This window comes from Phalaenopsis equestris, unplaced genomic scaffold, assembly GCF_001263595.1.
Source record: "Phalaenopsis equestris unplaced genomic scaffold, ASM126359v1 Scaffold232308, whole genome shotgun sequence".
NCBI lineage: Eukaryota > Viridiplantae > Streptophyta > Magnoliopsida > Asparagales > Orchidaceae > Phalaenopsis > Phalaenopsis equestris.
The window spans coordinates 1-27,417 of NW_018250274.1; the positions used below are offsets into that span (position 1 = coordinate 1).

The 27,417-nt window shown below is 36.0% G+C and overlaps 1 protein-coding gene across 1 annotated transcript in view; it reads left to right on the forward strand.

The window, feature by feature from the left end:
• Positions 1–11,786: 11,786 nt before the first annotated feature.
• The window catches only part of LOC110038248, a gene marked incomplete at its 5' end in the record, with an annotated part of 81,978 nt that continues 66,347 nt past the window's right edge, over positions 11,787–27,417 (forward strand). The window contains 2 exons of the mRNA XM_020743017.1: positions 11,787–11,884; positions 11,955–12,000. Of these exons, the coding sequence (XP_020598676.1) occupies positions 11,787–11,884; positions 11,955–12,000 (144 nt within the window). The remainder of the gene's footprint in view (positions 11,885–11,954; positions 12,001–27,417) is intronic.

A 27,417-nucleotide genomic window follows, 5' to 3' on the forward strand; every position in this document is an offset into this window, starting at 1 on the left:
GAGGACAACCACTAACGCGGGGGCTGGATACTATCAGAGTACTACTTGACCCTTGGATAAAATCCTAAAAGGGAAAAACCCGAGACGCTGATGATGTTTTCAAAGAAAATGCTAACCGACCCTAACACAACATGTGTATAGGAAATGATTATAAACGAATGAATGATAAAAGAAAATGTGTTGAAAATTGAAAATAAAATAAAAGAAACATCGTTTGGTTTGATTCTGTCCGATCGCAGGATTCGGTGGTCGGACCTGTTTAGACACTAGATTGCGGGTTCTCTTTTGTTCTTGCATCACTCAATCTTCTGCATCAGTCTTCTGGGGATATATCGAAGCTTCTATCTTCTAATAGTTTGGCATTAGGTCAGCCACGTTGAAGGTGGTGGAGCTACTGTAAGTGTCTGATAATTTAATCCTACAGATGTTGTCATTCCAAAATGCCTGAGTTGGAGTTGCATATAGGTGTACATTCTCACGAAGTAACTCTTGAGCTATTAAATCCATAATTTGCCTCTTCCACTCCTAGTACATGGCTTGTCACATCCGATAAACAAATTCATTTTGGAATATGTAGTGATTTTATTTTTCTTTCTCTGCTAACATAAGTACTTTAAATTCTCCCACTGTAACGACACACTCTTTTTAAATTGGTGGTAGTTAGCTTTACTATTATGTAGGGTGGGGCATATATGTACTGTTGACCTCACTTTTGGTTGAGGTTTAGTTTTTCCTCTTTAGTAGCCCAAGGTCTAGCCATAGGACTTTCCTATTGATTATTCATAGAAAACTAGAAAAGGAACCCTTACCATTAAAAATTCTACCATATTCCTGACTCAACTTGAAGTTCCACATATTGGTCCTAATCTCTAGCACTGAGTTGGTGGGGTCATTGGGGTCATTATGGGGGAGCTCAAGATGAGTTCCCATAGGACTGCTTGCTCTTAGGGTTGACTCTGGGTTTTTGTCTGGAGCTGAGACACTCACTCTCACTCACAATCATTGACAACCCTAAACCCAAATTTTCCTGACTTTGGTCCCTTGATTCTTTGGGAGACTCATGTAAATGGTCCCCTAAATCCACTAGCCCTAGGCCAGGGTTTAGCTAAGACCAGTATATAGAGGACCCAAATGGGGTTTCCATTGGTCCATAGCTCATTTATGGTGGTTAGCTTCTCAATTCTACCCAAAATATTCAACTTGGCATTTTGTCCCAAAATCCCCTAAATTATCTAGATACCTTTGGAGCCCTAAATTTGGTCAAAATTCCCAAAATTCTCAAATTCACTCAAAATATCCAAACTTGTTCAAAAATCATTCCAAACCTTTTGAAAATACCCAAATTACTCAAAACTACCAAAAAATACCAAATTTACCAAAATCTCCCCAAAATTGCCAAAATCACGAAAATACCATTGACACCCCAAACTTTCCCAAAACTTCCAAAATCACTCCAAATGTTTCCAAAACTCATTTGGACCCCTCAATTGGACCCAATTTGGCAATTTGCTCAATTGGACTCAATTTGACCAATTTGATCTTTTTGACCAAAACCCCCGAATTGCCTTTAAAGACCTAATTTCCCCAAATTTACCTTAAATGCCCACCAATTTGGTTCCAATCTCCACCAATTTCAATCCTAAAATCAAATTCACCTTTATTCCTAAGCTCAAATTCACCTTCTATATGACCAATTTAAACTAAATACAAGCTCAATTGGCCCATGTTTTGAGCCCAATTTTGATCTAGGTCAAACTCCCAATTTTGGCTACATAACTTAATTTCACCAAATTGAACCCCATGACCTACTCCATTGGCCTCAATTTGAATCATAAACTCTTCATAACAATCCTACACATCAAACTTGACATTCAATTGACCTTGGTGAAACCCCAATTTCATTTAATTTTGACGCAAGTCCAATAATCCCCAAATTTGCCCCAAATTGATTGTCTCCAAATTTCACCAAATTGAATGCTTTGGCCCTAAAATTAGTACCCAATTTATGTTGGAAACTCTTCATGACATTCTTATTGACCATTTCCAACAATCAATTTGGACTTAGCTTAAGCTTTGCCCAATCTAGACTCAAGTCTAGCCCAACATGCCCAAAGTGACCAAATTTTCAGAATCCTTCAAATTGAACCCCTAATTGAACTCAAAATCTTTTCAATCCTTCACCAAAACTCTTCATTAGAATAATCTACATAATTTTGATCAATAATTTGAGCTCAAAGTGGGCCCAAATTGAACCTATATACCAAAATTGGCATAACCACCCTAAAGTCACCAAATTTGTGACTCCACGGGCACTAAGCTCTTCCTTTGGACCAGGCTAAACAACACTAAACCCACCAAAGCATGATTTGGACCAATGGATCCCTAAATTAAGGGATTCATTCCCATTTTTGGGCCTTAACAAATATCTCCCTCTCTGGCCGGTCAGCCACCTTGGTGGCCGGAAAATGATCAAACCGAGAGCCACCACCATTGAATCAAACCCAATCTTAACCCTAGGGGTCAGCTCACCAAAATCAAATCTTAGAGCTTTTTAGCTCACCACCTAGGCAGACATTTGCACCCATGACCAAACCCTGAGCTCGCCTCTCCGGCCATGGCTATAAAATGACCCCTTGACGGCCAAGAGAGAGGTGCTGAAATTTTCTCAAGGAGACCCCTCAGATGGCGGTGCCGAATCATAAGACGCCGCGTGAAGCTTCGGAGATGCCGAGGATGACGCGGCGCCGCGTGTTTAAGTAGAAAAATAGGGAATTAAATAATTCAAAAAATGCTTCCTACCTTCAAAAATTCATATCTTGCTGTAGAAAAATCACAAAAATAAAATAAAAATATTCTAGTGCTCAGTGAACAGAGGAGAACAATATGAAAATGGCTTGAAGCTTAATTGAGGAATATTTTATTTTTAATTAATTAAATACTGATTTGAGTATTTTAACTCTTCATGCATGTAGATATTTCACTATGACTTGATATTTTGACATATTATTGCCTCTGTCTTGGGGGATATTCTCTAATTTTTTCAAGGTCAGAGAAGACTTCTAGACAGAGATCCATATTTTTCAAATTTATGTCTATTATTTACATAAAATAATCATTAGAATTAGCATGTTGCTTAGACAAATCCAAAGAAATTTTGGAAGGTTTATTGTTATCAGAGAACCCTTTGAAAAATTTTTCATAGGCCAAGTCATTAAGAACATACTTAAATCTCACAAAACCCTAAAACACAAAGAAAATTAATTTGGGAAAAGTAAACAACTAAATGACTTGATTTTGATTCTACATTGTGATTTAAAGTTCAGAGAATTCCCCATAAAATTTTCAAAATATTTGGTGCTCATTTGAAAACTTAACTTGATTTTCTAAGTTAAATGACATTTTTGGCACTAAAATAATTTTTAATAATTTAAATATAACTCAAAAAATTATAAAAATTGGCTTTGGCAGTTCTCTGTAATCAGAGGAATTTTCTAAAAATAAAATTTGTTATTCTGGGTTCCTTGACCTCGGAAATATTTAATAAAAATATAAAACTTAATTTTCCACATTTAAAATATTTTATAATTAATTAATACTCCAGACCTTAAAATAATTTTAGTAATTCAAATAAAACTCAAAAAATTATGAAATTTGGCCCAAGTGTTTCTCAAGTGTTTCTCTGGTCTAAGTAAGTGTTTCTCTGGTCTAAGTCTACCTCCAGTAAAAATTTCAAGTGATTAGGTTTTGCCTTGGTTAATATATGAAATTTTCTTTGAAAAATTTCATTCTTGCATGTAAATAAATATATAAAATAAATTAAAATTTGAAAATTCACATTTTCTCCTCTGATGTTTTAATTGACACATGAGTAAGGTGGGATGAGAATTGTAAAGCCATTTGAATTAAATTTGATGAATTATGAAATGATAGAGCCTTAGGGGCAAAAACATAATTTTAGAAATTGAGCCTTAATTAACATTTAGGGTTAATTCAAGAAAGGGAAGTAGACAACCTTTGATCTTAATTAACACATTTGGATGATTGAAACACAAGGAATTAATTGGTAGAAACCAATCTCACTTTTTTCCAATTAAAGGATAAATTTGAAAATTTCTAAACGATTAAATTTTAGGAGTCTACCAAATTAAATGATCCTAGACTTAGGGGTATAGTTTTGGGTGTTAATAACTCACTAATTTAATACCCTTATCTGGTGTTCAAGTGACATTCAAATGTTTTGATGATGAATTATTATCACTTAAAATTTAATCTTTTTCAAAATGACTAAGACATCCATCAGGATCTTAAGGACTTAGTAGTGACCTAAGTTAAATCAATTTTGATTAAATGAGCAATAGAAAAGTGAATAGAAATTGAACACTACAAGCACAAGTTAAAATCAAAATTGGCTACATATTTCAATAACACTAACTTGCCCTTTTAAGGGTCTTCACTTGCATAATTCTTGAATTGAAGGATAAATGATAATCACCCTACTCTTAGGGATATTTGAAACATCACTGTTCATTGAACACTAGAAATATTTACAGGATGAATTATTAAGCAACATAATAAGTTTAAATGAGCTCTAGACTTTTCACCAGGCGGTGAGGGGAAAACATGGACCTGCTTTTTTTCTCCTAACCTGCTGGATGCCTTGGAGGTCTACTAAACTTGATATGTTTTGCTTAATAAAATCATCCTTAATCAAACCATTAAGGACTTACCAAGATATAATCTATGAACCTTATTTTTCCCGCTTTACATAAAATGCCCTTACATGCATTTTGAGTTTCAGCTGAAGATGACGGGAAGGCCATCTAGGTATGCTTTTATTATGATTCTTTTATTGTGATTTATTTACCTGCATTTTCGATTTCCCGTACTTTTTAGAATGTTAATGTACTTACTCACCTGCATGTATAACCAAAGTACGAGTTGCATGCTAAACAACGATGTCACCCTGCATGAAAATTAAAACTGCTAAGATAGCCACATAACCAAAACCAAAACTAAAATCAACCAAGGTAAAAATCACCTCCTCAACATTCAAAATATAAGAAAAGTCAAAATTTAATCACAAACATAACTAAACATCACAAACCACAATTGCACTCTATCAGATGATTGAAAATCCCTCGGAGGAGGTAAGCTACGGTTGCTAACGAGGCTTCCCACGATCTAAATGAAAGTATGAAACTCATTAAGTTGAGTTTAGTAAATTCATTTGCACTAAATGAATCCGATAGAAAATTGTGGTACGGGAATGAGGGAACCGTAGGATCCTAACTGGTGTAGCTCTAATCAACTTTAACACGCCCCATAATATTTAAAGAGCTACAACCATAGAGCCGTCTGATTTGACATCATAACTTGACACTCTAAAAAACTTAAACTCGTCACATCGAGGAGTTTGGAGCTAGCACTGTGGGCAGCACGACCATCTTCAACAGTGCAAAACATGTCTCAATCAGCTAAACTAATTTCCTTTTTTAGAACTAAAACAAGCCATAGGATTTCGAGGTTGTCTGCTTATGCAACATAAATCTCCACATCATCTTTAGGCCTTTATACAACCCTAATGTACAATATAAGCCCTAACTCATCTTAGGATTTTCGAGGTTGTCGTTCGTTATGACCCAAACTCACATCTTCTAGGCTATTTGTGTGATCGTTTCATACAAATGTAAGCCCTAAACTAATAAAATTGACAGGATGAAACACTCAAATAAATTTCTCCTCAAAACTGAAGTCAAACAATAGGATAGACTGGGAAGTCACCGAGGTTCTTCTCCGGATCCATGACATCTCCTAGGTCTTACTCCTTTGGATTTCAAAAATAAAATGTTCCAAATTTGAGCTATTCACATTTCACACTTCTTTGTCCGATTTCGTTGAAAAGTCCTATCCTTTTGACATCTTTGAAGATAATATTTTCTGATTTTTATCGAGAGTTTTCTTAGGTGATTTCGATTGTCTAAGATGTAATTAACTATAGGGACTTGCCCTTATAGGAAGCTTGTCCGAACCCAGCTTAATATGAATCTTATTTAATTCTTCGTATTAAATAGGGGAATTTGTCGGCAAATAAAACGGTTTCGCAGACTAAACAGATGTCATATGTTTCTTATTTTATTTGATCGAGCCTCATCCTCAAGTTTTGTGTTTATCCTTCAGGATATATATGGGGTTTGAAGTACAACGCTCTTTCATTTAAACTATGAAAAATATGGGATCAGTTTGATTTCATATTTTTCTAAACGTAAATCTATATGTAAATTAAAACCAATTAAAATGTCCTTCCTAAGAGGGCGACGAGATTTTCGATTCCGGCGGCCGACAACATTCAACGGGCAACTCCTCAACTAAAATAGTGTTGACATGTACTCTATGACATTTTCCACCGCCTGAAGCCACTCGATGATCGCGTTTGGATCCATGTGGCCATCAAAATTTGGCAAGACACATTGTACTCCAAAACTCTGACTTCTCATCTGATATTCCATGCCAAATATCCGGGTTGTTGGTTCTCATCACTGGAAACTACTTTTTGAAAGAGATTCACTCAATCTTTTCAATATGATAAATCACCGGTATGGATATGGGTGAATCTTCTAGATTGTCTCATCTCAAAGGTGATAAACTTCTGTTATAGTTGGATGATTTCCCGCCGTGTAATTTTCATAGAAAGTTTATAGGCATCTCTTTGCTGATTTCTCATAAACGTCATTTTGTCATTCCCTCCTGATTAGGTTTTCGACAATTGTCTCCTTGATGGCGTGTTTGGGGAGGTGGAAAATGGTATATGGGTGTCATTTTTGGTGGGAAAGAAAAATTTGGGCGGCTGATTTTAAAAATTAGGAAAGGGAAGAGTTTTTGGGTGGAGTTTGGGGTATGTAGTGGTGGATTTTGGTAACCCTAGGGTATGATTAGTGCTAACCTGGCTCTGATACTAAATGCAGGAGTTGACCCAAACAACAATAGGAAAATCAAATATTATTGTTGAATTCAAAATAAGGAAATACAATCACTCAAATGAAAATATAAATAACAACAAACACGACATAAATGCTACTAGGGATGTCTTCCAAAAGGATGGTGATCGACTATATGAGACGAAGGGGCGTTAGAAGACTGCAGTTGGATGGCGGGATTTGGTTGTGGTGGGATGGAATAAGATGGGAGGAAGGCCGCGACTAGGAGGCTGAAACTGAAAGCTTGGCTATGGTGGGATGACAATTAGGTTGGGAGGAGGACTGCAACAGGGAGGCTGGAGCAGGGTGGCAACTGGGAGGGAGAAGGTGGCTGGCTGTAGGGCGGCGATAGGATTGCAGGAAAACTGTGGTGGGTTGTCTGGGTGACTGCAACATGGAGGGAGGATAGAGTTAGCAAAGGAAGGATGTAGAGAAGGATAGATGAGGATAATAACTACCGCGAGAGCTAGATATAGCCAGAGTACCACTTGTCCCTTGGATACAATTTTAGAAGGGAAAAACTAATATGCCGACGACTGTCCTGAACAAAAACACAAAGAAAACTACTGATCCAAACCCTAAAACAACTCATATATAAAGGAAATGATTAGAGAAGAAGTTGGAAAAAAAATGAATGTTGTCTGCTTCGGTTCTACTTCATTCACAGGAATTGGCTGCCAGACTTGCACAGACATGGGATTGCATGATCCCTCTCGCTTCTGAGACACTTACGCTTCCGCATTAGATAAAATAATTTAAAAATTTCAACTTGCATTTTTACATTCTAAAACCTCCCATTTCTTGAAAATAGCTTCCAATTCAAATCATTCTACAACCTAGCTAAATGCACAAATTTATGAAACTTTATCCTAGATATCTAATAAACATTTGAATTATGGATAACCATCCTTTGCAAATAAGAAATCTCTTTAATTTTCTCAATGAAAGATGATTGACCCTTTAAATAACGGCATTATTTTGTGGAGTGATTTTAGGACAACTTAATTCTCTCTTAAATCTCTTTTCCTATTTTTTCGTGGTTGCCCTCTGTATTCTAACGAAATTTAATTTGCAAATTTTGCAACTATAGCTTTTGTTATATTTATTTTTAATTTAAGATTAAATTCATAAAATTTCTTAAGAGCCTTCTAGACTAGATACGTCTGAATCAAGAATAATAAAATTTTTAATATTGCAATTCAATCGTGCTATTTTATGTTTCTATTTAATTCTGTTCATGTCGATTGTTTTTTTACATTTTTTTTTGGATCACAATAAACATAGTCAATCTTGTTGGTGCATGGCTTTGTTGTCTTCCACCCTTTCTCCATTGCATTAACTAAAATCCTTCGAGCAAATAATATATCTTCATTGGATCTCATCTGGATTGGTCTCTTTTATTTTAGGAGTAATGCCAAAATGACTTGATTTATTATATAAACTAAAACCTATTATTATGATGTATTTAAACTGGAGGGCAAAGATCTCACTGTTTTACTCTAGTTTTGAGTATGGACTAAGGTGCCTTTAAATAAACAACTTTTTTTAAGTGAAATATAAAAATATATGGTGATCATTCCCTTGAGTACTTTCAACTCACCTTCGTCATACCTCTGATTTGACTTTTATTTTCCTTCCAATTCTCATGAAAAAATAGTTCAAATTTACATCTGCGTGAATGAGTCTGAAGCTTCATAAAGCCTGCCTAGCTCAATCAATTGGGATGGTGCCAATTATGTTGTTTTTTATGGAATGCTTGGAGTTTGTCGATTCAACTTTTTTTCTTGTAGCTTTAGTACACATTATGAAAATTTTTAGATATTTCAGATGAGGTCAATTTATTTCATGCACTCTACTGCTCATAAGTAAACTGGTAACCATTGGCTAGCTAAAGATCTTGACTAACTATTAGAATCGGGTAGAAATAAACTACAGCTGGCAGGCAACACTTTAGAATTCTCGAGCTACATCCAATTTGAAAATCGATGTAATTCATTAAAATCATTCATTATATTTTTGTTTATAGTTAGTAGTGATTGTAACTGTAATAATAATAATAATAATAATGAGCAGCGAGGACAAGCGTCTCTTAAACTTTGACTTAAGAGTCGTATATCCTCTTTCAAAGCAACGAAACAGAGAGAATGAGAACATGAGAGAGAGAAAATGAGATTGAGAAGGGGAAATGGAAAAAAAATCATTGCCCTAAGAGAAGAAGAGTTAAGAAGAAGGAGAAATGAGGCCCTAGTGTCGTTGTCGTGCGTGAATGAAGCAGAGTGGTGGACAATCTGTTCTTCTGTGCTTGCGGAAGGTCAGGTCGAGCCGCTTGTGGAGGAAGGAGAGGCGCGGGTTTAGGTGACGCTGCGTTATCTTTGTTGAAGCCAAAGAAGAGTCGTGCTGCGTCATCTTTGTTGAAGCCAAAGAAGATTCGAAGCATCGTTGCTTCACTTGCGATGACGTAATCGAGTTGAGCTTGAAGGAAGAAGGAAGGAGAGAAGCTTTTGGGTTCTTGCGGGAGAAGAAACTGAGCCTCACATGCGGAGGAAGGATTTTATGTGGGAAGAGGGGTCGTGTGTGAGTGAAGGGAGAGCCGAGCTATGGATTAAGCAATGTTGTGTTTTTTAATATAAGAAATTTTATTTATTTAACTAGATGTTATTAAAATTGACTTTTAAACATTATTAATGAACATCAGTGATTATGATTAAATTTGAATAAGCGTTCAAATTAAAGGAAAAAAAGGAGGCGGGTTCGTTTTTAACCCAAGCATTCCAATTAAGGTAAATTGGGTCAAGCTTTGCTTTAATTACTTATTAAGGAAATGCTTCAATTTAACATCAAAATTTTTATTAAAATGTTAATCAGAAATTATAAGCAGAAGGATAGAGACTTAATCAAGACCAATTGTAAAAGGGAATTCAAGGGGAAGAGGAAGACATTCAAATTTCATGTGAGTAATTGCTTTCTTATTTTATTATTAAATTAATAATTTATTTAAAAGTTGTATTTTAGAGATAAATGATTTTTATAACATTGGTAAAAATGAACTTACAATATTAATTTAAAATTAGATTTCTTTTATGATTTGCATTTTGAATGTTTGGAAGATATATCACAAATGGAAAAAAAGAATTGAAATGTGAAATTACGTTTAAATGATTTTAACTTGATATTAAATGATAAGAAGTAAAGGCTTAAGTCAAACGAGATTTACCCCTTTATGTTACCAGCTAAGGATGCTATTTTAACTGTGCATTGAAAAGAAAAAGAAAATGGTAAAGACGTACCTTTGGGTGCAAGATTTTGAGTGTACATATAAGTACAAACTTTTTTAGGATACCTTCAAATATGATGGTGATTCTGATACGACTTCTTAAAAATAAAGAAAAAAGTTAAAAAGATAAATGACTTAAATTAAATATGAATGATTAATTTAAAATGAAAGTTTACAGTTTGATTAATTTATGAATCACATTTCTTTTGGACATTCATTTATAACATTTGCATATTAATTTAATGCATAATAAGATTGTAATTGTTCACTAAGTTGTGGTAAACTTATTGTTCAAATTAATTTTTTTTTTTGTTAAAACTTTAAATTGATATGATTGGCGGGAGAGAGGTGGTATACAAGAGGAAGATTACTGATACTAGATAGTAGGTGGTTTGGTATAGTTTAAAGTCTGTTTGGGATAACTTTCTATTTTCTATTTTTGTTTTTGTTTTTAGTCTGCTTTTTGTTTATTTTTTATTTTCTGTTTTTTGAAAACATGTTTAGTACCGTTATGATTTATATATTTTTAAAAATGAAAAATATAAAATATGTTTGGTTGGGTATTTTTTACTTTTTTTAAAAGAAAAAATTAAACTTATATAAAATGGTTGGGTCCACGTATGCTCCAACGTTAAGTTTTGCTATTCATGATGTATACATCTTATTTGCTCCACCCAGCATGAAGTTTTACATCTGGGCGGGTGGGGGCGGATGACGACAACAGTGGTCAGCGACGATTGACGACCTACGACAACAGCTAGTGGGGGCTGACAACGACAATCAGTGACTGGCAGTCGCCGGTGGCAGGTGGCATTTGGCAGGCGACATCGGGCAGTCAGCGGGTGAGCGCAGTGTAGCGACTACTGGTGGGGGCCGGCGGCGACGGCGTCCAACGACATCGTGAGATCGGTGGGCGGCGCCGGCGTGTGGCTTACGATGTGATGCGATAGGTGACGGGCAGCAATAACCAAAATGTGGCAGCGGGCGACGGAGTCTTGCACAAGTAATGCTTCAAAAAATATGTTTTTAAAACAACAAAAAACACATTTTTTTTTGTGTTTTTGATGTTTTGAAAACAAGTGTCATGTGTTTTAAAAATAAAATTTAAAAGGAAAACAAAAAACGAATAAGGAAACACTATTTTTGAGTTTGTTTTCTATTTTTTATTTTCAAAATAGAAAAAAAACTAAAAGCGATCCCAAACAGGGCCCTTGTTTCTTGTGTTGTTTATTTCAATTTAATACCTGTTGGTTGGATTGTGATAATGTTTCACTTTCAGACTATGTTTTTACTTTTGTTAGATTTGATTTTTGTTTACTGTACTTTGTGATTTTTAGTGATTTTTTTATTATTATAAGCGATGATGATTTATTGTATAATTTAGAAGACATTTATTATATCTTCTGACCGCAGCTCTTAACTTGGTTATTTCTAAGTTATTAGGCTGGGTTGGGAAAATGATTAAAACAACTTTTTGTATTTGACATCATATTTGTGACTAATCTTCTAAAATTATCATTGGTACTAATTGTATGCAGGTTGATGCTACAAACGACCTGCCCCTAGAATGTGTTATTAGGAGAGTGTTCCAAAGTTCTCATGGAGATGAATGCATGCTGCTTTGCCCAGTTGATACGTGAGTTGTACATTCTGTTCGTTGAATAATTTTCAATTTTTTCTGATTAAATTTAATGTCTCTATCACAGGCCAGTGCAAATACTGAAGAGTACAAATTTTAATGGATGGTCAGCTGTACGTGTCCTAACTGTGCTTTTATTTTATTTTACTTGAACTACTTTCAGCTCTGATTCAGTTTGGCTTATGTCACACATACATTAATGCTCTATTATTAGTTTATTTATGTTTATTATGATAAGTTAGCATACCAATCATTACCGCATTACTTTACTACCAGCACAATAGATTGTTATTTGGTTAGCCTGTGGTACTTATTTAACAAAAAACTTGACAATATTCTCTTGACCTTTTGTGTCTGTTTGTGCTCTGATTTGGTGGGTTTTGTATAAACATGCTAATCATGGGATTCAATTGTTCAATTGTCAAAGATCATTGATTCCTTTTATTACCAGAGCAGAAATGACATCTTGATTTCTATCTGCCGTTCAATGATTTGTTATGTCAACATTAAAAGATAAACACAGTTAGTTTCTTAGGGGTCTCACATCAATTGGTTTCATCCGCAATTCCTTTTTTCAAGCGTTCCATTGCAATCTCATAACAATTGCAAATGCCGATTCTGCTAATAACACTAGAAAATTTACTCACTATTGTTGCCATGACGAACGTCTTTTTCATTATCGAAACTGTGCTTTGTCCAACCATTTAATTGCTTTTTCAGCATTCATTTTTGTCAAGATTTGTTTTTTATATTGGTTCTAGTTTAATTGCATCTGTATCAATAACTTTACCTTTGTTAGGATTCTCATCCTTTCCTACTTCTTAGTCACCTTGCATTAGTTTTCCGAAATTTATTTGCTATGATTTTAAAGTGTTTTGGTTAACTCAACATAAGAAGCAAGTGAAGATGGAAGCACGACCGGAGCTGCTAGTAGGAAATGGTAGTTTTGTATTTTTGAGGGATGGATGCTGTGGGAAGTTGTGTGATTTAGTGGCACTTGGGCTTGTTGGATTTAGCTAGAGTGCAGGCCAAGGGAGGAGGCTTGGCCGTAGGTTAGGTCGATTGATGTGGAGGGATAAGGCACCGTGCTCCTTTTTCTCTTTAATTTCTGGCTTTAGTTCTTTTGATAAATTGATGTGCTTAGTTAGTAGTGTACTTACAATCTCTACCTTTGCTATATTAAAATTATCCAACATCTTTTCCATATACTGTAGATATGAAATATTTAAGGTGCTTGATACCTTGTTGTAATCCATTCTTATTTTTAAAAATTTTTGGCTTCCCCAAAATCTATTTGTAAAATTCCTTTAATAGCTAACTCCTTGAGTCATTGATATAATCAGTGCCAACACTTGCAATTAACACATCTCTCACACAAGAATAAAATAATACAATATTTATTATTCTTCTAATACAGCAACAATAAACAGCATTATATCTGCTAAAATTTATTCTATGATGAATCCATTTTTGGTTGCACTAAAATCTATTGTTTAGTTTGTATATACTGCTTTCTTTTTTCTGATTCAAAAAAGCCTTTAATTTGCACCGTGTCGATACCTTTCGTCTGAGCTATCATAAAGGAAAGCTGGCTACAATGTCTTCCTTATGATCAAGGTGTAGAGTCGATGCTGTTACGATGTTTAATTCCGGTCAAATAATTAGTTTAAACACGAGGGAAAATATGTTAGTAAAGTCTGCACTTCATTAATGCTAAACCTCTATTATACAATAAGCCCGACCTTATAATTTGTCTATTTTTCCTAACATATGTTATCCATTATTTTTTTGCAACGCTTTTCTACCATTAAAGAGACTCCATTTCTTCTTTCATGATAAGCTCCTACTTGATAGAATTTTGTTGCTCATATGGCTTATGATATCTCTAGGGCTGTTAGTCTTCCTTAAGCAATAGATAATAAATTGAAGAAAAATAACAATTAGTGAGCTTGGGTGTTTCTTGTGACCTACTAACTTGGGTTGTTGGTGTGATAAGCTTAAGCTATTCTTGAGTATCTAATAGGAACGAGATAAGTTTTCACAGAGATTTGGGCAAAATAAAATTTCTTACTCCATCGACACAAAACAACACAATCTCAAATAATTAAACGATAGACCTACAATTTGATAGGTAGGCTATTCTCTCCCAAGCCTTAACCCTAAGATTCAAAACAATAATCATATGCCCGAACACTAATCTTATTAAGTCCTATTCATACCAAATAATTATAACTAATAAATGACTAAATTTGACTTTTTGTTTTGCGCCTAAAATAAGTCTTCAAATTATTTGGCAGACTCATCATGCACGGGCGGAAGGCGCCGATCTGACATCCTTCCCCTCCCAATAAGACACATTGCCTTCAAGGTACAATAGAGGAAATTATTATTGGAACACGTTATATGGCTTCGCGTGGCATCATAATCAAGCAACTATTTGCATTTAATATCACTTTTTCCCATCTATCAATTCATGGTGTACCCCTTTTAACTCACGTGACGCTAAGAGAACTTTCATATTTTCAATCAAATTAGGGGAAGTGATGAAGATGACACATTATCACCAATAGGTCGTCTCAACTATGATATGTGGAACATTGGACGGAGTGTTGATGAAGGCGACAATTTTAAACAATAGGGTTGAAGTTTTTGATGAAGGCGACAATTTATATAGGTTCAATTTAGTGATCTCATTAAAGGAGAGTATTTAATTGCTGTGTTGGCCAAGGTTTTTTGCCGATAGGGTTGAAGTTTTTGATAAACCTTATCTTTTACTACAAACTGCCCATCGCTTTGATATCCGCCAGTTTATTTCTTCAAAATTTTTTCATCTTTCAATAAATGTTCCGAGCACCTTGTGTCTTTCTTTTAAGTGCTGATCTACAAGAGACCAACATAGGATTTTGTCCACAATACACTAAATGGAGTGCATTGCGATCTTACACAAAGGAGTGGCCTGAGAAGTTGTATGATACCAATGCGTTGTACCAATACCCTTCTCAAGATAGCCATCTAGCCCATTGTTTGGGAGTGTCAGATGCAAAGAGCACAAATAGCTCCCCATGCTCCGATTCACAATTTTAGTCTGTCCATCAGTCTTTGGGTGATGCATTGTACTTTTTTTTAATAAGATCCCTTGCATTCTAAGTTGATCCCTCTAGAAATGACTCAAGAAGAATTTATCTCGATGCAACATTATCGATTTTGGAATCCCATGCAAAAGAACAACCTCCTATATGAAAGTAACGACATAAGCAACAATGTAGGGATGGCGTAGAGGTAGAAAGTGAGTGAACTTGCTCAACTAATCCACCGCCACCAAAATGACCGATCATTTTTCTGATCGAGGCAAGCCTTTAATGAAATCCATAGTCATCACCTCCCATACATTCTCTAGTAATGCTAGAGGCTGTAGCAATACCATGGGAGCTAACACCATATATTTTTACCGTTGACACACATTGCAATTTGAGACCATTACCTTCACATCCTCTCATTTTCACCCAATGCAAATATGCTGCTGTCCTTTAGTATGTTTTGAGCATTCTTGAATGCCGCCGATAGCGGTGTTGTGAGACTCTTGTAATAACTTTAACATCTGTCTTGGCTTTTAGAATAGCATAGTGTCCCTGGTAAAGTTGGCCATTCAATGAATAACTGGGATAACTGTTCTCACCATCCAATAAAATCGACCATATCTGGCCCAATTTCTCATTTGCCTCACTCTCGTCCCCAGATCTCCTAACCTATGGACCAAAGCGATTAATAATGCAAACAATTGAGGTTCCTCCATCCGTCGTGATAAGGCATCAATGACATTATTTTCTAATACTAGGTGATATTAAATCTCAAATTCATGTCCCACTAGCTTAGATAACCTTTTTTGATGTCCCTAAGTCCCATACGTTGTTCTAACATAAATTTAAGGCTGCGTTGATCCGTGCATACTATAAAGCACCACCTCAACAAATAAGGCCTCCATTTCTGAATAACAAGCACAATCGCTATAAGCACTAGCTCATAAACTGACTTATGTCTGGCTCTCACAGTCTGCACTTGACTGAAATAAGCGATGGGTCGTTGACACTTCATGAGGATTGCGCCTAACCTATAATCTGATCCATCCATATCTACAATGAATGGACTGAAGTCAGTTAATGCCCCCACATATATGCTCGTCATAGCCTTTTTTTGAAAAACTGGGTTGTCACTTTTTCCCACTGAAAGTTATCCTTCTTTAATTGCTCTGTTAATAGCCACACAATTGATCTGTAATCCGTCACAAACTCTCGTTAGTACCGTGTATGTTCGAAAAATCCTCTCAACTCTTTCAAGGTCTTAGTTAGTGGCTAATTCACCATAGCTGCCACCTTTGATTTTTCTTATGACAACATTGCAATCGACTCCACATGTCCGAAGTACTCCACATTCGGTTTGGCTAAGAAACTCCTTTTCAAGTTAGCGTAGAGTTGGCGTTCACCGAGTACCATCAACACATTGTTCAAGTGATCAATGTTGTCTTCCACGGAGCAACTTTACACTAGATTATCGTCAAAGAACACCAACACAAACTTCCGGAGGAAAGGCTAAGATATCTTGTTCATTAGTGGTTGAAGTGTAGCCTGATTGTTGGTGAACCTGAATGGCATAACACTAAATTCATAGCGACCCTCATGATTTCAAAAAACTGTATTTTGCACATTCGATGGCCGCATTCGAATCTAATGGTAATCCCGACTTCAAGTCAAACATTGAAAAATATGACATCCTCAAACAACTCGTCCAGTAGCTCACTATTCATCGGGATGAAAAATTTATCACGTACTAATTCCTTATTCGTTGAATGATAATCCACAAAAAAATACGAACTCCCATCCTTCTTTATTAGCATGACCGGGCTAGGGAAATGACTCACACTAGGTTGTATTACCCCTACCTCTAACATCTCTCAGTTCAATCTCTCGATCTTATCTTTCTGCACTTGGGGGTAACAATATGGGCACAAATTGATGGGAGAAAGCCTCGCCCTTAGGGCTATTACATGCTCGTGCTCCCTCCAAGGAGGCAATCCACATGTAATTGGAAAACTTTTTCAAATTAATGTAAGAGCTGCTGGATTGGTGTCGAAATCTCAATAAACTCCATATATTGTTTCTCTTTCATGTTATGCAACTCGATAAAAAATCCCAACCCTACGTCTGGAATTGCCCTAACCATAGTCTTAAGTGTCACCAAGATCGGTGAAGCACTGCCTTCTTATCTCTCTCCTGGCACTCCATGTCAGGAGTTTCCAATTCACCATAGGCTGCCCTAAGGATTGTAACCATGTCATACCTAATATTACATCAGTGTTCCCTAGGTCCAAGGGAAGAAAAATCTCCGCCATCTAAATACTCTACTGTGTCAAAATCAATCATTTACAAACTCCCCTACTCTTCTCCACTGTCTCGTCCTCATCATTACTCGAAAGCTTTCTTTGTCAATCATCTCAAGCCCTAATTGCCTACTACTTGAGTGGAAATGAATTTGTGTGGTACTATCTACCAACACCACCACATCTTGCTCCCTGATTTGTCTCTAAAGTTTAATAGTGTGGTTCGATGTTAACCCCACCATCGAGTTCAATGCGACTTATGCCATTTCCAAGTTAGGGCGTTCCTCCCCCACCACAACCTCCTCTCTTTCTTCATCTCCCTCATCCTCTTTATTAAACACTATGAGAACCTATAAATTTCGATCCTTGCAACGATATTCTAGGATAAACTTCTCATCACATTGAAAATATGGTTCGTTGGCTCACTTCTCTTAAATCTCTGTTTTTATAAGGGATTTGAATGTCGCTCCCGGTCATGATCCATTATTCATATTTTGTGGAGCCTCTCTCTAAAATCACATTATTTGAGTTTTTGGTATCATCATTGCGATAACATTTCGATATGACGATCCAACAGTGTTGTTCTCTTTAGTCCGTTTCATTGCATTTTTATTTTCAATAAAATTTGCTAATTCCATAGTTTTCCCCAATTCTCATAGTCTTAACAGATCGAATTGCCCTAACCATAGTCTTAAGTGTCACCAAGGTCGGTGAAGCACTACCTTCTTATCTCTCTCCTGGCACTCCATGTCAGGAGTTTCCAATTCACCATAAGCTGCCCTAAGGATTGTAACCATGTCATACCTAAATGTTATATCAGTGTTCCCTAGGTCCAAGGGAAGAAAAATATCCGCCATCTAAATACTCTACTGTGTCAAAATCAATCATTTACAAACTCCCCTACTCTTCTCCACTTGTCTCTTCCTCATCATTACTCGAAAGCTTTCTTCGTCAATCATCTCAAGCCCTAATTGCTCTACTACTTGAGTGGAAATGAAGTTGTGGGGTACTATCTACCAACACCACCACATCTTGCTCCCTAATTTGTCTCTAAAGTTTTATAGTGTGGTTCGATGTTAACCCCACCATCGAGTTCAATGAGACTTATGCCATTTCCAAGTTAGGGCGTTCCTCCCCCACCACAACCTCCTCTCTTTCTTCATCTCCCTCATCCTCTTTATTAAACACTATGAGAACCTATAAATTTCGATCCTTGCAACGATATTCTAGGATAAACTTCTCGTCACATTGAAAATATGGTCCGTTGGCTCACTTCTCTTGAATCTCCGTTTTTATAAGGGATTTGAATGTCGCTCCCGGTCATGACCCATTATTCATATTTTGTGGAGCCTCTCTCTAAAATCACATTATTTGAGTTTTTTTGGTATCATCATGGCGATAGCATTTCGATTTGACGATCCAACAATATTGTTCTTTTTAGTCCGTTTCATTGCATTTTTATTTTCAGTAAATTGTGCTAATTCCATAGTTTTCCCCAATTCTCACAGTTTTAACAGATGGTGTGCAAATCCAATCTCTAACTTTAACTCCTTAAAGTTTCCTTCCAATATTATTCATGATTTCTGTCAGTTTTTTTTGAAAATGATTTTATTTAATATATATATATGAAATTTTGATTTTAAAAAATATGAGACCGAGCAGATCCCATACATCTGATAGTTTCAATATTCGAACACAACACCACAAGTAATAAACCATCCCGAGAGATAGACATACTACTTGACAGTGAATTCGATTGTACAAACTAAATAATTTATGACATCTGTTTTGTTTATGAAACCTTTATATGTGGCCGACAAGTTTTCTTACTTAGTGATTAGATAAATTTTATTTTACCTGGGTTCCAAGTTTTCTATAAGGGCAAACCATAAGTAATACACCATCTCGAGAGATAGACATACTACTTGACAGTGAGTTCGATTATATAAATTAAATAATTTATGACAACTATTTGGTCTGCGAAACCTTTATATGGGATCAACAAGTTCCCTCTCCTAATATAACGATCAAATAAGTTTTATTTTACCTGAGTTTTAAGTTCTCTATAAGTGCAAACCCCTATAGTTAATTACACCTCAAGCGATCGAAGAAGTCACTCGAGTAAACTCTCGATTAAGATTAGTAATTTTGTCTTCAAAACTTTAAAGTTGACTTTTCAAGGTTGGATATGGAAAATCAAGTTGGAAAAGATCAAATGGGAGCAGTTGTTTAGGAGTCCAAAAAAGGAGGGAGTAGAGGACGTCACAGATCCTGAGGAGAATCTCAGTGGTTTCCCAAACCATCCTATCGTTTGACTGCATATTTCAGAGATGATATTATTTAAATGTTCACTCTTACCAATTTATTATGTCGGGTTTACAATTGTATTATACCCTATTATGCAAGTAACCTACGAAGATTGGAGGGTTTACATTGTACTGAACGATGACCTTTAAAGGAAATTAGAATTTATACTACACAACATGATTGTGTATAAGCCCAATGATGGTGTGAGGATTTACGTCGTGGTAGACGAATAACTTGAAATCTTATGGGTTTAAGTTGTTTAAGTCTAAGGAGAGTTTTGCTGAGGTAGATCCGGTTCATGTTGTGTGTTGATTCGTCGTGCTGCTAATAAAGTTTGCTCCAAGATCTGTAACGTAGTGGCTTCAGGTTTAAGGTTTTATATGTGAACACGCAATAAATATTGAGTCTCATGATCTGTCGTAGGGTTTCTCTTAAACCGACGTCCTACTGTTCTCTACTCTGGGGGCCTTGCAAGCCTTGAAAGTAAAAAACAGTAAAACATAGTAACGCATAGAAAAAAAAATTGAAGTAAACGTGAGTACCTGTCATTCTTGCAGAAGATAGTGTAAGGATTTACGTCATGCTAGACGAATAACCTCGAAATTTTATGGGTTTAAGTTGCTTAAGTCTAATGAGAGTTTTGCTGAGGTAGATCCGGTTCATGTTGTTTGTTGATTCGTCGTGCTGCTAATAAAGTTTGCTCCAAGCTCTGTAACGTAGTGACTTCAGGTTTAGGGTTTTATATGTGAACACACAATTAATATTGATTCTCATGATATGCCGTAGGGTTCTCTTAAACTGGCATCCTACTCTTCTCTACTCTGGGGGCTTTGCAAGCCTTGAAAGTAAAAAACAGTAAAACATAGTAACACGTAGTAAAAAAAATTGTAGTAAACGTGAGTACCTGTGATTCTTGCAGCTGCTGCAAGAGGGTAGTATTATAAGAAAAACGAATAAGTGCTACAAAGAATTGTTTAAACATGAAAGACATGAACACATGCATAACTAAAAAATAAAGTGACACACATATGAAAGATCAGAGCGAACCATAAGAATTCAGGTTACTTATAATTTTCGAGGGATATCTGTAAGGCAACAAAAGGCAATCTGTGTGCTTTGTCCCATCCAACCCCGAGTAGAAGCTACCAATAAAGCAGTCGAAGGAGGGTAACTCCTAACCTGATCAAAGTGATTAACAAATGGACTTGTATAGGATGACATCCAAAATTCTTGATTTGTCAAACTTATAGAGTTGAATTTTTACTTATCAGTCGAAAGTAGTAGTATTATGAGAAATTTTTTTTTTGTTTGTAATGTCATATGTGAATATTTCGTCAAAATAGATTGTCCACAAGTTAATCACCTTGATCAGGTTAGAATTATCAATAACCTGGGAAAGCAAGATGCAACTTCTTATCAAGTGTTGGTGAATTGTAACATCGGTCCTGCATCCTACTCGTAGGTTTTCGGGTCAGGAGCTACTATTCTATTATCCCAGTTTTAACACCATAAGCGTTTCACATCATTGCCCTTAAACCCCAAACCATCCAACTTATGACCCCGTTTGATGATTCATATATGTGATTTAATGTCTTCAATTGTCAGAAGGATTCGAGTGTAATTTTCAAGCTCAGACCCCAGAACATTGGGTTTTACCGTCGGTTAAGTTCAAGCGGAGGGCTCAAATCATATCTTGGCGGATCATTAAGGTTTTCATTTTTTTGTGTGAATTTAATGATTGTTATGTTTTGAGGATGACTTACCTCGACAAATCTTAGCAAGCCTAGATGTCCTCTAAAATATCCACAAAACTTACAAAGGTGTTCAGGGGGCCTTGAACAACATTAGAATCCTCTGGACCGTTTTAAGTTCATCTAGCTCCGCTAAGTTGTTGAGTTAATCAACCTAGTCATGTTAGGAATCTTATATGTTTTTACTGTGCTCAGTATGATCCTGATTAACCCATGATTAAGGCAAATGCTTAGCTTAAGAGTTATGAGAGTGAACAACCCCGAAGATTATGCCCCTATTATTTGAGGAGCTTATACACTCCTACCTTTCGATTAAGTTTGAACTTATAGTGTTTTCAGATGCTTCATGTTCACTTATATTTTCCTTTTTAACTATTCCTCAAGTGTATTAAGATCAGACCTAATTCACCACCAAGTTCTTAAGAATTATGGGTCAACTTGTAATTTTTGAAAAGCCTTGTAAATTATGTTTAATTGACATTGAAAAATTAGATCTTGTTTGACCACTGGTTAGGGGGTTTTAAATCAGTAATTAATTGATCTTGAAGCTCATCCCCCCTAATCATGAATCACTGGAGTTCTCATTTCTTCTTATTGCCAACAATTTAAATAATTACCATTTTGTCCTTTTTTAGAAAATATTGAGTGAATTGCTACCTTAACTACCTTTCATGTTTTAGTCAGCTCAGTAAGCTAAATATCACAATTTAATTCCCTCCCCTCTGGTTTACCTTAAAAATTAGGTCTAATGTGTAAAGTTTCAAAATTACTATTATACCTCTAGGGTTTACACTTATATAACTCTTGTATTTTAATTTAAAAGATCATGAAATTTCACTGACCTCTTACTCATGCACTAATTAAGACATTAGAAGTGAAATTGTAATTTTCTGACATTTATTTATTCTCTGTAATTATTTGAGCTCAAAATTGTGAATTTCCAATGATAATTAGTTTGATGGCTCGACCAATATTTTTTGTCCTTAGAAAAATTTTGGGATGTTTCTAGAAGTCGGAGGACCACCTAGGGTGATTTTGTGATTTTTTGAAATGTATTTCAAATTTTATGGTTTTTTAATTGATTTGGGTGAATAAATAAATAAAAATATATTTTTATTTTGAAAATCCAATTTTTATTTTTCCTTGACTCTGACTTTGGCAAACTTGGAGAATTCAATTTTATATATTTTTGATTTTTTAGAATTATTTTTTTCAATAATTTACAAAGTATAGAAAAAAATGTTGAAGTACTCAAAATATATTTTTATGTGTCTTCAAAATTTATGGGAGCACCTCAAAGCTGCTGTCTCTGAGTAGAGTCAACTTTATGACATTTTGGAATATAATCATATTTTTCTTATTATTTTAATTATTTTTAATGGGAAAATATCTAAGAAAATGTGTTTTTTTAAATTTAAATTCACTCCCGTTTTACCTTAAGCACCTTTGACTTCAGTGAACTCCCCAAGTTTGATTTTTAATTTTTTTGATTTTACTTTTTATGAATTATTCCAATTAAACAGGGATGAAGTTCATGGAAAATTAGGGCTTTTGATGCTAGTGGTGCTCTGATTTTGGAAAATTAGAAAACCTCCCTAGGCTCATGAGGAATAAGCCCTGAAATTTTCAAGCCATGATGACCAAAATCCAAATTTTTATTATTAAATTGAGCTCTGTGGTATTTAATTAATTTAAAATTAAATATAAATTAATTAATTTTTATTTTATGCTCATTGAATTCGTCTCTATTTATTGAACACAAGTGTATTTTTATTTTATTTTTCTGAATTTTCTATGTCAAGATATGATTTTTCAAAGTTTTCTAGTATATAATTAAATTAGAAAAAACACTATTTATCTACTTAACCACGTCGGCGTTACCGCATCATCGACAGCTCCAAACTCCACGCATTGCTTCGCCATTTGCTGCGCTATCCACCTCGACCGCCACTTGTCTTTGCAGTTCTGCCTCAATAACCCCGTAGTACAACTCAAATAAAAACCGTAATAACATCGACATAACACGATTCCACGACAAAAAACACCGAGGCAACACCACGATAATACCGGAATAACACCAATGTATAGTGTAAGTAACACCGCGTGACTACGAAAGACTACGAGGTGGATTAATGCGCTGATAACACCAGGAATAACACCATTGTCAGTGCAAATAACACCACAAAACTCCGAAAATGCTATGCGGTGGACCTCTACTGATTGTGCTTTCCACGTGAACGACCCGTCAACCAGCAGTTTCATCTGCTAAGTAGACTCGATCCACCGTCTGATTTGATCTTCGCTGTTGAGTACAAACACAAAAAAATGGACAAAATCGGGTTATCTTCTAACCCAAGAACCGTCCACCTTAAACCGCTATGATCTCTCTCGATACTTACTAAATTGAATGAGGTTTGTTCCTACAACATCATCTAGGTTAAACGCACCTATCCATACGGCTAAGTGGACATGCAATGTTCATTCTCTTCATAAAGGTACAAAACCAAGGCAAAAGTAGGAGTTTCGAGTCTATACCTTTGCCCAAGAGGTGGGCCTTGATTGAGTGGTTGTAGAAGCTTTGTTTGAATCCCATGAACCTTCTCCAAGCATTGGATTCCCCTGAGAACAGATCTAGGTATGATGTAGACCAAAAGTGGCTCGGGTTTGGTCTAGGGTTAGGTTGGAGGTCGCGGGGAGGTGAGATCTTGATTGTAAGTTAGGTTTTGGGGTCTGGTGAAGCTTATCAAAGTTTTGATGAGGTCAATTTCAAAACCGAAAAAGTCCTGACTTTGGGCTTCAGAATTGTGGCTTTGAGTTGGGAGAGAATAAATTAGAAGGCTGAGTGTGTCAAAGAAACTCTCTGGCTCTCTCTGACTTCTTTCTTGATTCTCTCTCTGATTTTTTTTTCTCTCGATCCCCACTTCTTTCTTATATTAGATCCACAAAAGAAGCGTTTCAGGACAAATATGGAGATGAGCCTCTCCCAATCAATTCAAAGCTTAATTAGGAGGTAATAACACCTCATTAATCTTAATTAAAGCTAGGATTAAGTAGTTAATTGGAATTTGAAATTCGAATTACGGGCCATGTTGTTTTTCTTGGTGTTATTGGGGGTTGCATTGCAGTTGTATTGGCTCAAGACCGTGGGCGCGTTGTTATTGGAAGTGGTATCATGTTGTTATGGGGTTGGATTGTGTGGGCAAGGGTAGTATTGGTGCGACGTGGCTGAGGAATTTGCGGCGTTATTATCGGGTGTTATTGCAATAATATTGGGGTTGTATTGTGGTGTTATTACGGTGTCGCAGTCGAGTTGGTGTTATTAAAGGTTGTAGCGTAGTGTTATTGGCGAGGAATTGAGAAAAGAAGACTGTGGGTATTATTGATTGAGGTCGGGAGAGGGGTGTTATTGTGATAGTATTGCAGTAGCATTGGTGTGGGGTTGAGGTACAGTTGGCGCGGTGTTATTATGATAGTATTAGTGGGTGTATCTAGGTGTTATTGTGGGTTTGCACCTGCGATCTGGAATGGTGCTATTGGGAGGCTTGCTCGGCTCAAGTAGATTTATTGGGAGTGTTACCTCGGTGTTATTGTCTTGTGGCCGTGGTTTTAAAGTGGTGTTATTGGCTTGTGTCTAGCCCAAAGTGAGCCCAAGACTAGCCTAAACCTCTTTCCACTTCAAATGGATTTGGATTTGAATTTGACAGTTTTGAATTTTGAACTTTAAATTGAATGAGATTGGATTTGAAGTTTGGATTTTGGAGTGGAAAATTGACATGGGAGTATGAAGTGCAAGGTACCCAAGCCACTCAAGGTCAAAACGGTGTTCCTAAGGCTTCATGATCTTGTGGGAACTAATTTTTTAGAGACTTCAACATGTTGGTCTCAATCAACTTATTCAAGCATTGAGGATTTAAAACCAACCATACGAGACTTCACAAAAAGAGTCAATAATGGAGTTGAATTTCTAAAAGGGGTGAGTCTCATCGCCAGTCCTCTAGGATAGTCAAAGGAAAATTTCTATGTCTAGATACTATGTTCTAAGAGGAAGACTAGACCTCATAAAAAATGCGGTCAGTAATATCCCTCTCAAACGACTGAAAAACATTTCAAAAATTTCTCTATAATCTATAACGAACCCTGGACCATTGTAAAAAAGTGCTGGTGTAAATCTTCTTATTGCGTGGTTCTAAAATGCTCCAACAACAAACCCTTGAATTTTCCAATCATTTGGTTAACTGACGTTGTTATCTCCATTGATATCTTGTTAGGGTCTTCCCCTCCAAACACGTGGCCACCACTATTAATTCTTCTTCCTTCGTCAGCCCATTCCATAGTTTTCCCAATCCTCTTTGTTTGAATAGATGGAGTGCTACTCAAATCTCTGGTTTCAACCCTTCATGAATCATTCAAATAATATTTTTGACATCTCTTTCAAACGATTGGATAACATTTCAAATATCTCTATAACCTATAACAAACCCGAACCAGTGTAAAAAATTGCTCATGTAAATCTCCTTTACGCGTCTTTCTGAAATTCTCCAACAAACGATCCTTGAATTTGTCCCATCATCTGATTGGCTGGCTTTGTTCTCTCTATTGATAGCCTGCTAGGATCTTTCCCTCCAAACACATGACCATCACCATCAATTTTTTTTTCATTCGTCAGCCCATTCACAACATAAAGCTGTCTCACTCTGTCTCACACAATAAACCCAGCCATAGGCATCACCTTCTTCAAACATCAACATCTTTAGCTTCTTTAAGTGTGAGTCTCCTTTCAATTTTCTTGTTCGAAGCTCGTTTCACCTATGAAGTGGTGGTTTGGTTCTCTGCCTCAGCTCATGATGCCTTTAGGAAAACTTTAGTTGAAAACTTTAGGATCTAAGTTTAGCACTTTTATTTTCTTAATTTTTTTTGTTTTTATTTTTGTTATGCATTTGTATTTTTGTTGTGTTTCTTTGTAGGTAATAGCATATTGTGATAATTTATTTTCAATTTCTTTTGCTTTCTCTAGCATATTGTGTGTCGCACTTGCATGTTAGCTTTTTGACTAACTTGTGTGGGTCAATCTACTTGTTTGTTGCATAGTTTTAATCTGACCTTGTTATGTTCATCCTTTTTATGTTCAGGGGAGCTTAGGGTGACCTCGCCCCTTTTGATCCTGAGATTTATCTTAGATTTAGACGTTTTAGGAGATCACACTTAACTCCTGAAACACCTGTTGAGAGGGTTGACCCTAATTTCCTTACTTTGAAACCACTTTGGGAATATGCCAGTTCTTATGCTGAAGAGATTCACATGAGTATCAACTACCCCACTGTTGAGGCTAACACATTCGAACTATGTCCTGCCATAATCCAAATTTTTCAAAACAACTACTTTGGGGGACTTGCCACTGAAGAGCCCAATATTCACTTAGCCAATTTTTTTGAACTGTCACCTTCCAGTACAATGGTGTCCCCAACAATGTCGTTTGACTGAGACTTTTTTCCTTTTCCTTATGGGATAAAGTTAAGGTATGACTTAAACCCCTTTCCCCTTTATCAATCACAACCTTGAATGACTTGGCACAAAAAAATTACTGCTAAATATTTTTCTCATTCCAAAACTGCAAAACTTTGGAATGACATTACCTCATTCACTCAAATCGATAGAAAATCCATTTACGAGACCCCTGAAAGGTTAAAAGAATTACTTAGGGGGTGCTCACATCATGCCCTATTTGATTGACTAATCATTCAAATTTTTTGCAATGGTTTGATAGGTTCCCGAGATTTATAATAGATGCCGCTATAGGAGAATCTATGACGTCAAAACTTTTGATGAAGCTTACCAATTGACAGAAGAAATGATCGCCATTAATTTCCAATGGCTCGCTGACTCCAAAAGTTAGCTAGTGTTCACTAGTGTTCATGAATTTGATGTCTCAGCTATCCTGACAACCCAAGTAACTGTAATTTCTAAAAAAATATACAATATGGGGATGAATTTGATGTGTGCACTGTCACTCAATGATGGGTTAACTCAAGGATCAGTGATAGATTTAGCATCTCGACCTTAGAATTTAGAAATGTTTTAGGAAATCATGGCCATAACCC